This window comes from Planococcus citri, chromosome 1 (assembly GCF_950023065.1).
Source record: "Planococcus citri chromosome 1, ihPlaCitr1.1, whole genome shotgun sequence".
Lineage (NCBI taxonomy): Eukaryota > Metazoa > Arthropoda > Insecta > Hemiptera > Pseudococcidae > Planococcus > Planococcus citri.
Genome location: NC_088677.1, coordinates 83,584,888 through 83,598,216, shown reverse-complemented (window position 1 = coordinate 83,598,216; position 13,329 = coordinate 83,584,888). Strand labels below are relative to the sequence as shown.

Here is a 13,329-nt window from a genome sequence, read left to right as displayed (position 1 = left end):
AGCCTCCAGCAGTTTTTTGGAATTTGAAATTCCCACAAAATTTCATCAAATGAAGTTGGAAATTGGAAATTCAAGGTTCACTCCAACTTAAACACGCTATTAAATCGACTGCTGGTGAGTTTGTGTCATTTTGGAGCCTCCAGTAACTTTGAAAATTCTTGGCGTCTCCAGTAGATTTTTGAAGCTGGAAATTTCCACAATATTTCTTCAATTGCAGTTCAAAGTCCGAAATTCATTCTGAAAAATAATTTCAATATGATATGAAGTCGACTGCAGGTGGATTTTAAGTCGTTTTGGAGCCTCCAGTGACTTTTTGGAAATTACTGGAGCCTGCAGTAGATTTTTGAAACTTGAAATTTCTTCAAAATTTCATCAAATGAAATTGGACAGCCGAAATTCACCCTGAAGTCCAACTTGAACACGCCATTACGTCGACAGCTGGCGAGTTTAAGTCATTTTGGAGCCTCCAGCGACTTCTTGAAAATTCTTGGAGCCTCCAGTAGATTTTTGAAACTTGAAATTTCCACAAAATTTCATCAAATGCAGTTGTAAAGCCGAAATTTATTCTGTAAACTAATTTCAATACGCTATGAAGTCGACTTCAGGTGGATTTTAAATCGTTTTGGAGCCTCCAGCGACTTTTTGAAAATTCTTGGCGCCTCCAGTAGATTTTCGAAGCTTGAAATTTCAATAAAATGTCATCAAATATTTACAGTTAAAAGCCGAAATTCATTCGGTAAACTAATTTCAATCGGCTATGAAGTCGACTGCAGGTGGATTTCAAGTCGTTTTGGAGCCTCCAGCAACTTTTCCAATACTACTGGAGCCTCCAGCACATTTTTGAAACTTGAAATTTCATCAAATGAAGTTGGAAAGTCGAAATTCACTCTGAACTCTAACCTGAACACGTCATTACGTCAACTGCTGGCGAGTTTAAGTCATTTTGGAGCCCCCAGCGACTTTTTGAAAATTCGTGGAGCCTCCAGTAGATTTTTGAAACTTGAAATTTCCACAAAATTTCATCAATGCAGTTGTAAAGCCGAAATTCGTTCTGTAAACTAATTTCAATACGCTATGAAGTCGACTTCAGGTGGATTTTAAGTCGTTTTGGAGTCTCCAGCGACTTTTTGAAAAAAAAATGGAGCCTTTCGCAGATTTCCAACACTCGAAATTTCCATTAAATTCTACCAAATGGAGTAGAAAATCCGAAATTTTCTCTGAACTTCAATTTCAACATGCTGTCAAGTTACTGCCGATGGGTTCAAGTAATTTTGGAGCCTCCAGTAGATTTTTCAAACTCGAAATTTTCACAAAAATTCATCAAATGTAGTTGTAAAACCAAAATTCATTCTGTAAACTAATTTCAATAAACTATAACGTCGACTGCAGGTGGATTTCAAGTCATTTTGGAGCCTCTAGCGACGTTTTTGGAAATTACTGGAGCCTCCAGCAGATTTTTCAATACTCGAAATTTCCATTAAAATGTGCCAAACAGAGCTGGAAATCCAAAATTCACTCTGCACTCTAATTTCAACTATGAAGGAGTTGGACTGCAGGTGGGTTCATGTCATTTTGGAGCCTCCAGTGACTTTTTGAAAATTCCCAAAGTCTTCAGTAGATTTTTGAAACTTGAAATTTCCACAAAATTTCATCAAATGCAGTTGTAAAGCCGAAATTTATTCTGTAAACTAATTTCTATACGCTATGAAGTCGACTTGAGATGGATTTCAATTCGTTTTGGAGCCTCCAGTAAATTTTTGAAACTTGAAATTTCCACAAAATTTCACCAAATGAAGTTGGAAATCCGAAATTTACGCTGCACTTCAACTTAAACACGCTATTAAGTCGAGAGCTGGCGAGTTTAAGTCATTTTGGAGCCTCCAGTAGATTTTTCAAACTCAAAATTTTCACAAAAATTCGTCACATGCAGTTGTAAAGCCAAAATTCATTCTGGAAAGTAATTTCAATAAGCTAATGAAGTCGACTGCAGGTGGATTTCAAGTCATTCTGGAGTCTCTAGCGATTTTTTGGAAATTACTGGAGCCTCCAGCAGATTTCTGAAACTTGAAATTTCCACAAAATTTCATCAAATGCTGTTCAAAAGCTAAAATTCATTCGGTAAACTAATTTAAATAGCCTATGAAGTCGACTTCAGGTGGGTTTCAAGCCGTTTTGGAATCTCCAGTGACGTTTCGGAAACTGCTGGAGCCTCCAGTACATTTTTGAAACTTGAAATTTCTACAAAATGTCATCAAGTGGAGTTGTAGAGCCGAAATTCACTCAAATTTCAAGATTCAAAAATCTGCTGGAGGCTTTAGGAATTTTCAAAAACTCGCTGGAGGCTCCAAAATAACTTAACTCACCGGCAGTAACTTAATAGCATGTTGACATTGAAGTTCAGAGTAAATTTCGGATGTCCAACTCCATTTGGTAGAACTTAATGGAAATTTCGAGTATTGAAAATCTGACAAATGGCTCCAGTTATTTCTATAATGCCGCTGGAGGCTCCAAAACGACTGGAAATCCACCTGCAGTTGACTTCATAGTGTATTGAATTTAGTTGAAAGAATGAATTTCGATCCAACTGCATTTGATGAAGTTTTGTGGAAATTTCCAGTTTTACAAGTCTACTGGAGGCTCCAAGAATTTTCGAAATGTCAATGGAGGCTCCGAAATGACTTGATCCTTCCAGCAATTAAATTAATACCAGGTTCAAGTTGGAATACAGCGTGAATTTCGGATTTCCAACTTCATTGATAAAATTTTGTGGTAATTTCAAGTTTCAAAAATCTGCTGGAGGCTCCAGAACTGCTCTAAACGGCTTGAACCCGTTTCTAATCGATTTGGCAGGTCAAAAATAGGGTATATCCCAAATTTCAGCTTTCTAGGTCAATTTGGTAAAATTTCGATTTTTTCCTCATTTTTGGTCTAAATTTGATTTTCAAAAATTCACCAAAAATCGAAAAATGCACTTCAGCACTTGAAATTTTGGCTGATGATAAATTTTTGCATGCTCTTTCAATCTAGTCTTGTCCAGTTCAAAAAATTTTGTACGAGCTCTATGCTGGAAAGCAAAATTTTTGATTTTGATTGACCTCTTAATCAAAATGGCATCCATTTTTTTTTGGAAAGGCCAATTTTTTTAGCAAATTCAAAATGTTCTTTAGGATGTCTCCTTTAATAAAAAAGGTTATCCCAGAGGATGGGGGGGGGGGATTGCAATTATTCCTATTGTCATATTAAACGATATTATTGGTGACTGATGAATTGATGCCAATTTTTGCACTAATAAGACGTGTGCTCCTAAAGCACAACAACAGGCAACTTGCATAACGTATTCTTTCCAATGTCCTCTTATCTTTATTTATCTTTAATACATATTATAACTTGAGAATAACAACGTTGATGTTTTTTTATTTACAGTACTGTGATTTAGATGAGTTCCTTTCTGACAATGGCATCCCTTTGGAAAGTCAGCCAGCCGTTGGTGGAGCCATGGTACCAACCCAGCAAGCTAAATTAGATACCACATGTTTAACATCACCGTGCGCTGTTACGCAATCTCAAACAAATGGAACAACTAATGGCATTATTCCTAAAAGAGAACCAAGTCCGAGTCCTAGTGAGCCTTTGAGTCCTCTGGGCATCAATCCACCATCGCCTGCAGATTCGAGTAAGTTCAAAGTTGATAAATTTACCATCTACCGTATAAAAGTACAAACCTATTTGTATACTCTTAGGTACCTACCTACTTTATTCGTAATTATAGAAATTGCTACATATAAGAACCAGCTGAAAAATTTCAAATGGAGATAACAAAAATTGAAAACAAATCTAAAAAAAATTCTCACTTGTAATTTTTTTCGATTTTTTTCAATTTTAATTCATATTTTTTTTTTTTAATTCAACCCTGAAAGATTGAAAAATTCTCAAAGTGGTCAAAAAGTCTTCAAGATATACTTTCAAAATATCATTTTGTTTATTCCAAATTTTAAATTTTAACAAAAAATATTGTAAACGAGAATGTGAAGAAAAAAGTAAAACAAATTACAAATATTTATCATTTTCCACGAAAAATTAAAGTTTTGGAAGAAGTCAAAAGCTACAGTCTACTAAACAAAAATTTCTCAAAAACAGTGGTCACCAAAATTAAACCTAGCTCTATTTTTCTCTCTAACTTTCAGTAACTGAATTCACTTAATACCTACCTATCTGTATTCGCGCTTTTCCATCCAAGCGTACAACGATTCGGTTAATTAAACCTGCACAACGTTGTAATTATAAAGATTTTGATTAAAACCAAATAGCATTTTACGATTGCTTGAACATCTCGTTCTTCTACATTATAGTCTGCTTTGGTAGCCATAGCCAACGTATTAGCTATAGCTACCGCATTGGCGAGTTTGATACGCTTCCACCTTTCGAGCTAAACTAATCAAGTGCAAGGTTTTTTTATTTTTTGGACCAAATCATCTCTTTCTCATCAGTCATCATTGATCCTAAACCCTTGGCGAAAATTTAAATAAATTATAAAACTCGTAATTCGAGCACTGGACTTTTTTTTACCTCAATTTTTTCGGTTCGAATTCTACAAAATAAATACCCACGAAAAAGAATCTATCATAATGCAGAATTGGAAAGTAAAAAATACCTACAATCTTTAAACTACCTATCTCTATGCCTGATATTAACACATTTGGAGCAATTTATTCCCATGAAACATACTTAGCATCTTTATAATTACAAATTAATTGTATTACGTAATATTAAACCGTATTAGATATTTTAGTATTCTATATGTACTTTTTATACCTATTATGGTACTTATGTTAGTATTCTTCATTTTTTATTATACGAACGTATATCTAATAAAATCATTAATCTATTTTATAGCGTTATCGTTCGCATCGTCAAGCAGAGATTTCGATCCACGTTCACGACCATTCTCCGATGAAGAATTAAAACCACAACCCATGGTAAAAAAATCAAGGAAACAGGTGAGATATCCCTGTTTACCTGGTGCAGTTTATTATGTATTTACTATGTAATGATATGATGGAAATTTTTTCACTATTTAGAAAATTAAAAAAAACATATTCCATCTACTGCAAAAAAATAATTTTAAAAAGTCATATCCATCATCTTTTTTCATTTTAAATTATAAGATCAGGTTAATTCCTGTGTGTCGAATTGCATCACAATATATATAAATGGTACATAAATTTTGATATTTTGGAAGATTAATAAAATCATAATGAGATCGACTTTTGGCCCAAGAATTAACGAATTTGTCTATTGCAATCTTATACTATTTAAAATATGAGTTATGCAATTCGACTTGCAGGAATGAACCTGAGAATAACGTTAATACTTTGAATATAATTCTTAGAGAAACGAGGAAGAGAAGAAGAAGTGCACTCGAAACGATCAACTAAAAATAACAAAGACCAATTAATCGATAGAAGGTTTCGACCTGTATTAATAATTTTTAAGTACCTAATAAAAAGATTACAAAATGAACGAAAAAATTTTCAAAACAAAAAAAAAATCTATGAAAGTAAAACAGAGTCTTCAAAAAAAAAAATAAAAAAATAAATAAGCAGAAGGAGATATGAAAATAGGTATGATGGTTGAACATGTGTAATCAATATTTACCTATACTTTATGGTATAGTGATTGTTATTTTATTCGAAGTTGGTAGGTACAAGTTGATAAAATGTAGACGTGTGATACTAAACCGAGTAAGTAAAAGGCATATCTATACCTTAAAACCTATTAAATACCTATCATTAAATCGGCGAATATACAAAATACTACACTAAAATTGGAACGCACCATAAATACACATTTTTATAGTATCTCAGGCAGCAACAATTTGGCGTTCAAGTTGCTTATGTAGGTACTTAATTTCGTAGGTAGCGTTTATAGGTACATATTTAAAAAATTATAATGTAAGTACACTGATCGAGTGTGACTTTTGGATTTTAACCAAGTAAAAATTTCAGTTTGTTCCCGACGGATTAAAAGATGAAAAATATTGGGCTCGTAGAAGAAAAAACAACATGGCCGCGAAGAGGTCGAGAGATGCGAGAAGAATGAAAGAAAATCAAATCGCTCTCCGAGCTGGATTTTTAGAAAAAGAAGTAAGATTTTAGTTTTAATAATTTTTTTTCTTTCATCGACAAGTATTGGTAAGTGGATAGGTAGGTATACCTGATACGAGTGTAAAGTATATACGATGAGTTTGCTCTCTGAACTTGAATTTATGCTCGGGCCCTCGTCATTTAGTTCCTTCAGTCGCTCACGTTGACAGAATGGGACTGGGAGGATGGGAAGAGAAGTGCAGGTTCATATTATTTTCAATTTTTAAAAAGGATGACTATTGAAATTTTCATTTATGTTACTCAATCATTTTGAATTCGTTACCTCTCTTTTCTTAAAAGCTCCCCTCCCCCTCTTCCCCCCAATAGAGTTCAGAGTTGCTCCAAGTCTAAGCAGTGCAGTTTCTCTTTTTGTTTGGTCATTTTTTGCCATTTTTTTTGTTTTTTGTTATTTCTAAAGGATTTAAACTGATGAAAACAATTGAAAGAATTTGAGTTCTTTCACTTCATTATTTTTTTGTTCTTTCAGTTTTAATTTTTCAAGTTTCAATTTTCAAGTCGCTTCAGTTACTATTAAGTTTTGTCTCTTTTTTTTTTAAAACTTGAAACTCAGGAACGTAATACGAGGTTTGGGGGCTCTTATCGAAAAACCGAGGTGAAATTCGAATTCAGCACCTTTAAAAACCCTACAAACGATAGGTCACACGATTTTTCAAGTTTAAAAAAAAATCAAAGTGCTCAATGTGGGCTTTGGAAAGCTCGTATCAAAAAAATAAGTCAAAATTCGCAATCAGCACCATCGAGAATGTAACAATCGATATGTCACATGATTTTTGATTTTTTTTATCATAATTTGATCACAGAGAGGGAGGGGGAGGGGGTTCAAATTTTTAAAAAAATGAAAAATCATGTGACATATCGTTTGTTACATTCTCGATAGTGCTGATGACGAATATCGACTTATTTTTTTGATACGAGCCCTTCAAGACCCACATTGGGCCCTTCAATTTTAAAAAAAATCGAAAAATCGTGTGACCTATCGTTTGTAAGGGTTTCAGAGGTGCTGAATTCGAATTTCAACTCAGTTTTTTGATACGAGCCCCCCTAACCTCACATTACGTCCAAATTGAAAAAAAAAGTTGGAAAATTCGAGCGAGTCTCTGTTTTTTTAAAAAAGTTTTTTTTCTATTTTTTTCTTTCTTTCTGCGAAGGAATTGGTAAATTAGAAAAAAAGACTTAAAACTTGAAAAAATCATATTTTGTTTAAATTCGTCAATTTTCAAATGTTTAAAATTTACAGTTTTATTTTTTCTTTCAATTTAGGTTCTTTTTCAGTTCAACAATTTTTATAGTTTCGTCGTTTTCTGATGAGTTTTTTCCCCTGCAAATGCAAAAGATAAAACTTAAAAAAAAAAAAAAATGAAAAAACTCTGTAACAATTTCAATTTTAATTTTACTTCTGTCATTTTTTGTCGCCTCAGTTTTCTTTTTAAAAGAATGAAATTGAAAATATTCAAGTTGTAATATGCATCTTAAAATTTTCAATTGTTTCAGTTTCAGTTTTTCGTCAAGTTCGTTTTTTTTTCAGTTTCAGTTCCTGGTCGGTCATTTTTTTGGTTTAAAAAATTTCCTTTTCAGTTTCATTTCGTTTCGTTTTTGTTTCACTTTCACTATCTAGTTTCACTCGCGCTTTTTTCCTTCAAAGAAATTAAAGGTGAAAAATTTTTAGTACAATTCATTTTTTTCAGATCCTTCAGTTTTAGTTTTGTTATTTTTTGTCACTTTGTTTTTTTTTCAACAAAATTAAACAGAAAAAAATGAAAATTCTGTTTTAGTTTTCAATGTTTTTATTTCTCAATTTTACCTATTTTTCAATATTCTTCCAGTTCAGTTTTTTTTCCAATTTTGTTACTTTTGTTGTTGTTTCTCAGAAATTAAAACTAAAAAAAAAAAACAGAAATGAAAAATTTCAGTTCTGTTTTTTCTTTTTCAAGTTGTTTAGATTTAATTTCTTTTCAATTTCGTTTTTTTTTGTTTTTTGTTGAGCTTTTTTCCTTTATAAAGATTAAAGAATAAAACTGAAAAATTCAAGTTTTATTTTTTTTTCAATTCTTTCAGTTTTAGCTTGTGGTTTTTTTTTCACAAAATAGTGAAATACCTAAATCTAAAGAATTTTCTGTTTTAGTTTTCATTTTCTCAATTTTCCCATTTTTCAATTATTTCACTTCAGATTTTCAAGTTTTGTTGCTTCTGTTGTTGCTGTTGTTGTTGTTGTTGTTGTTGTTGTTATTTCTTTCAGAGATTGAAACTGAGAAAAATCGAAAATTTTTAGTTTTAGTTTTCAATTTTCAACGTGTTTTAGGTTGTTTTTTTTTAGTTTCATTTTGTTCATTTTCATTTCACTTTTCTCGTTTTTTTTTGCTGAGCTTTTTTTCCCTTTAAGGAACTTAAATTTTTTTCAGTTCTATTCAGTTTCAGTTTTGTCATTTTTTGTCGAGTTTTTTTTTTTTTTTTAACTGAAAAAATGTTGGTTTTGGTTTTCATTTTTCTATTTTTCTATTTTTCAATGCTTTCACTTCAGTTTTTTCAGTTTTGTTATACTCGTAGGTATTTAGTTGTTGTTGTTTTTATTAGAGACTAAAGCTGAAAAAATTGAAAAATTTTCAGTTTTAGTTTCCATTTTTTCAATTTTTGCATCCAGTTTTTTCGTCGTTTGTTGAGTTTTTTCCCCTCTAAAGAATAGAATAATTGAAAAAAAAAACTGAGAAATTTCGGTTTCAGTTTTAACTTTTTCATTTCTATTTTTTTCATTCCTTTTTTTGGCTTTAATTTTAATTTTAATTTTTTTCAAGTTTTTCATTTTCAATTTCGTCTTTTCCTGTTTAGTTTTTGTTCTTTTTTTTTCGAAAAACAAAATGGAATAAATTTTAGTTTTTTTTTGTCAGTAGTTTCTACTACTTTTTCAGTTTCAATTTATTTTTCAGTTTCTTTTTCAATTTTGTCATTTTTCGATCTTTAGATCAATTTCAACAATTTTCAGGTATCTTTTTTTTATAACGAACTTTTTAGAAATTTGTTTGGACAGACTTTTAGTGTTTTTTTTTACCAAGCTAGAAATAAAAAAAAAAGGAAAATCATCAAAGTAGGTAATTTTCATGTGAAAAAATGCAACGAAGAAGTCACAAGGGCTTTCAATTTTATGTAGCTTCGTGCTTGAAACCGAAACCAATCCAAAATCATATTGGTTTTGAAGCCTTGTTCGTCAGTAAGTAAGTATAGGTAAAGTATTAAGAATCCAGCGATTCTTACGCATTATAGACACAGGTATTCTGACGAGTAAAGGATCAAAAAATCCAATTGAATTGGTACGGCTTCCATTATTATTAAAACTTAAAAGTGTTTCAGCCGCCTCATCGTGTTTCTTTACATCGTTACTTATGCCTAATTGCCTACCTACCTATCCATTTACTTAATTTACCATTATAATCTACATGTACCTATACGTATACTTACATATATACCATACCTATACTAATAAATTTCCATTATGTTCGCAGAATATGGGATTAAGGCAGGAAATGGAACGATTAAAAAGAGAGAATTTAGCTTTACGAGACAGACTTTCAAAATTTACTGACGTATGACCCGGTGTTCAAACTGAAACTTCTTCTACTATTTATGATCGTGTAAAGCACAAATCGAAAAGAAAGCGAGCAGAGAAACCAATAAGATGGCGGTTAAAAAGACCAAAAAAACCGAGCAAAAAGGTATAAAATGAACGTGCCTCAGAACCTTCTGTAAATATCTACGTACCTAGAGCTTTTAAGAAGATACCTAACGAACAAATACGTAGGTCGATATATGTATAGATGATAATGCTGCCTGCCAACGAAAAAAAACACCAAAAATTTTCAAAATCATTTAATTTATAAGCATCTGTCAAGTGTGTGGCTCGTATTACCATTAAATTAATACCTATAATATGTAGTATAAGTACCTTATAGATCGTATTTATCAATGTTACCCAGTGTTTTGATTTTTCATCGTGAATGAATCTCGATTTTTTCAATTCGATGTAAAAAAAAAAGAAACGCTACACACCTTAAGAGGTATTTATGCTATTGAAATATTATGAAATTTTTAATGGATATATTGTAAGCATTATTTGTGTACAAATACCTACTCTTTATTTGTCAGGGTATCGTTTGTACGTAGGTATTTTGAATTTCTCTACCTTCAGATATACGTATATAACTTATTATTTTACGTACTATATTAACATCTTGTATGTACGACGATTGTATCGATGAAAAAAGAAAAAAAAATCACGTTCTTTAATGATCTCAAAGTATTACGTAATTATTACTATCTAGATAATATTTACCTGTTAAATGTGTATCCGAATAGTTACCTTTTGTCAAGTTTAATTAAGACTCGAATTACTTACAACCTTTTTACAAGTTTATAAAAATTTACCAACGCGCGTTTCTCGTATCACGATAGGTATATAAATTTCGCGAGAGTTAAGGCTGATAGATTAATATTCACTACCTACTTTACCATTACCTATCAAACTCCTACTACTCGAACTCGTGTATCTTATCGATCATACCCTAGGCTACTTATTTATTATTCTATAAACAACCTTATGCATCTCATATTTTCAACATCTCAACGTGGAATGCACAATCGAGTCTGTTTACCTGAATTTTCTTCCTCACTAGACTTTCTTTTTGGGTATTTTTCGAATGCTTATGTACTTAAAGTGGTCAGTTCAGTTGAAATAGGGATCAGACTAGGTTTTATTTTTCATCTTGGGGTGAATTGATTGCATAAAATATTCCAGTTGTGAATTTACCTACTTAATAACCTACCTATTTAAGATAACTAATCGTGAATTTTCAAACAGAATCGATTTTATCTTTGATTATTAGTTTTTAAATTTGTTACCAAAAAGAGTGTACAAATGTTCATAAAATAATTTAAAAAAAAAAAAAAAAAAAACTCAAATTTTGCTATCACTTTAATATAATTGATTTGTTTTCAAAAACTGTCCAATTGCCTTCATCAATACTGCTCATTAAAAAAAAAAAAAATAGACCTATATAACCATCGTGATGCGTAGTTTTCCGATCAGGGAGTAAGGGGAGGAGAGAATACCCCGTTTATTTGTCGTGTAAAGTTGATACTCCTACGTCTCTATTAAATCTTGTTCTCTTCCTTCGACGTCGTTCTTATTATGGGTATGTAATGTACAAAAACTCTCGTTTGATTTTTCTTGTGCACTTGTCAATGATATTTTTATTTTTGTAAATTGTACTTCGTGTAGTAATTTTTTGTATCCTGCCAAAATTCATGATAATCACATATCTGGATTTGTTTAATAATTACCTATTTCTCAAAAAAATAGAGTAACGTGTGTAAATAAGGAACTGTGTTTTTCTGTTGTTGTTTTTCTTTCTTTTTTTTTCTCTTTTTTTTTTGAATTATAGGCATAATAGATATTTTAAAAAAGAAACTTGTAATTTTCATTTATAAATTTTTAAGAGTACCTACATTTTTCTTTTTCTTTTTTAATATTTGTATCTATGTTGTTTTTACATGTATTTTTTAAGTTTTGTACTAAATAAATAAGTTAGTTACCAATTTTAAAAATATAAAAGCGTAGTAATGAATAAAATTTCTTTCAAGAATGTGTAGAGTTTTTTTCAGGGTTGGAAAATAGTTTGTGATTTATTTTGGGTGGGGGGGGGGGGGGGGGGGTTGGGAAGAGCTACAGGTTTCAGATTGGCTGGCTGGAAAATGGTAGTAATCTATTTCAGGAGAGGAGAGAGAGGGTTGAATTGAAGAGATGGAGGAAAGCTGAGTATAATTTTTATTGAGGAGGGATGCAATTTTGTATTTTTGAAAGAAATTAGGTACCTAATTTAGATTTTCAATTCATAAAAAAAACCTCATTTTATTATGATCAAAATCGAAAATTGAAAAATCCATTTTTGAGAAGAAAAATGCAATGTTTGTCAATTTTTACCGAAAAAAATAGGTACCTACTTAACTTAGCAAGAAATGAGATGAAACAATGCAAAACAAATGATAATTTCGAACATCATCAATGAAATGAATCGATTTGCAATGCCTGGATTTTATGTATATCATAACCGATTTTTGATCGATTGGTTTACTTTTGAAGCTAAAATTTATATTCGTTTCACAAAAACTATTCGACATGAGAGATCCAAAATCGCAAATAAATCGATTACTTAGTTGGAATCAGGGTTGAGAGAACAACAAAATTTTGTTCCCGTTCTCGGTTCTCGACATTCCTGATGCCAAATAAACCATATGATCTTTCCTTCGTTCTCACAATTGTGTGTGGAATTTGTTCTTTCGTTCCCATTATCGTTCTCCGCTGACATTTTCGTTCTTTGTTCTCGTTCCTGTCGTTCGTTCCCACTTTTTTTTATTGCAATGCAAGGTGAAAAATACATAATTTTTTTTTAAAAAGGTAAACAAAACATGCATATGCTTTCAATTGCAATTTTTTTACAATATACATCATAAAACGAACGTCAAATAGGCATTATCAATTTGCCTTTGCTAAAAAATTCAGCATTTACAAAATTATAATAACGTTCAAGACAGTTTTTTGACAGATTTACACTCAAAAAGTCGCCTGAAACAAAAAATGAGGCGGGAACGAGAACGCCATTCAAAACAACTAAGAGAACAGTTCTCGTTCTTCTGTTCCAAAAAAAATTCATTCTTTGTTCGTTCTTTTGTCCTCTGTTCTTTTCAAAAAAGTTTCAAAACGTTTGTTCTTTCGTTCCTTCTCAGGAAAAAAATAGCCGTTCTGTTGTTCTTCGTTCTCGTTCTCTGTTCGTTCTCTCAACCCTGGTTGGAATCCAATAATTGATTTTCGATCGTGATCGATTTTTTCCCCCAGAAATAATTCTTTAGGGAAAAATAATGATACATTTTTGATCATATACGATTGAAAATCGCAAATGAATCGATTTTTGGGGTTCGATTAATCGATTTTTGAACTCGATTGATTTTCAATCGAGGGGTTTGTGTTTGAGGCAAGAATTGATATTTTATTATTTCAAACTTGTTCGATCGGGTAAGGTTTAAAAGCGCAAAATAAATAAATCGATTTTTGTGTTCGATTAATCCATTTTTGATCACAATCGATTCCAAATCGAGAGATTTGTGCTTGAGGCTGAAATTG

General features: G+C 31.5%; 1 protein-coding gene across 2 annotated transcripts in view; it reads left to right on the top strand.

The window, feature by feature from the left end:
• Positions 1-11,794, top strand: part of LOC135838462 (thyrotroph embryonic factor-like) — a 42,644-nt gene extending 30,850 nt beyond the window's left edge. Inside the window, exons 3-6 of one of the 2 annotated variants that reach the window (XM_065354110.1) lie at positions 3,424-3,673; positions 4,894-4,976; positions 6,006-6,143; positions 9,659-11,794. In XM_065354110.1, the coding sequence (XP_065210182.1) occupies positions 3,424-3,673; positions 4,894-4,976; positions 6,006-6,143; positions 9,659-9,745 (558 nt within the window). In that variant the 3' untranslated portion in view covers positions 9,746-11,794. Of the gene's footprint in view, positions 1-3,423; positions 3,674-4,893; positions 4,998-6,005; positions 6,144-9,658 lie in introns of both variants that reach the window. The other variant, XM_065354102.1, reaches the window with a different exon arrangement.
• The last annotated feature ends 1,535 nt before the right edge of the window (positions 11,795-13,329 follow it).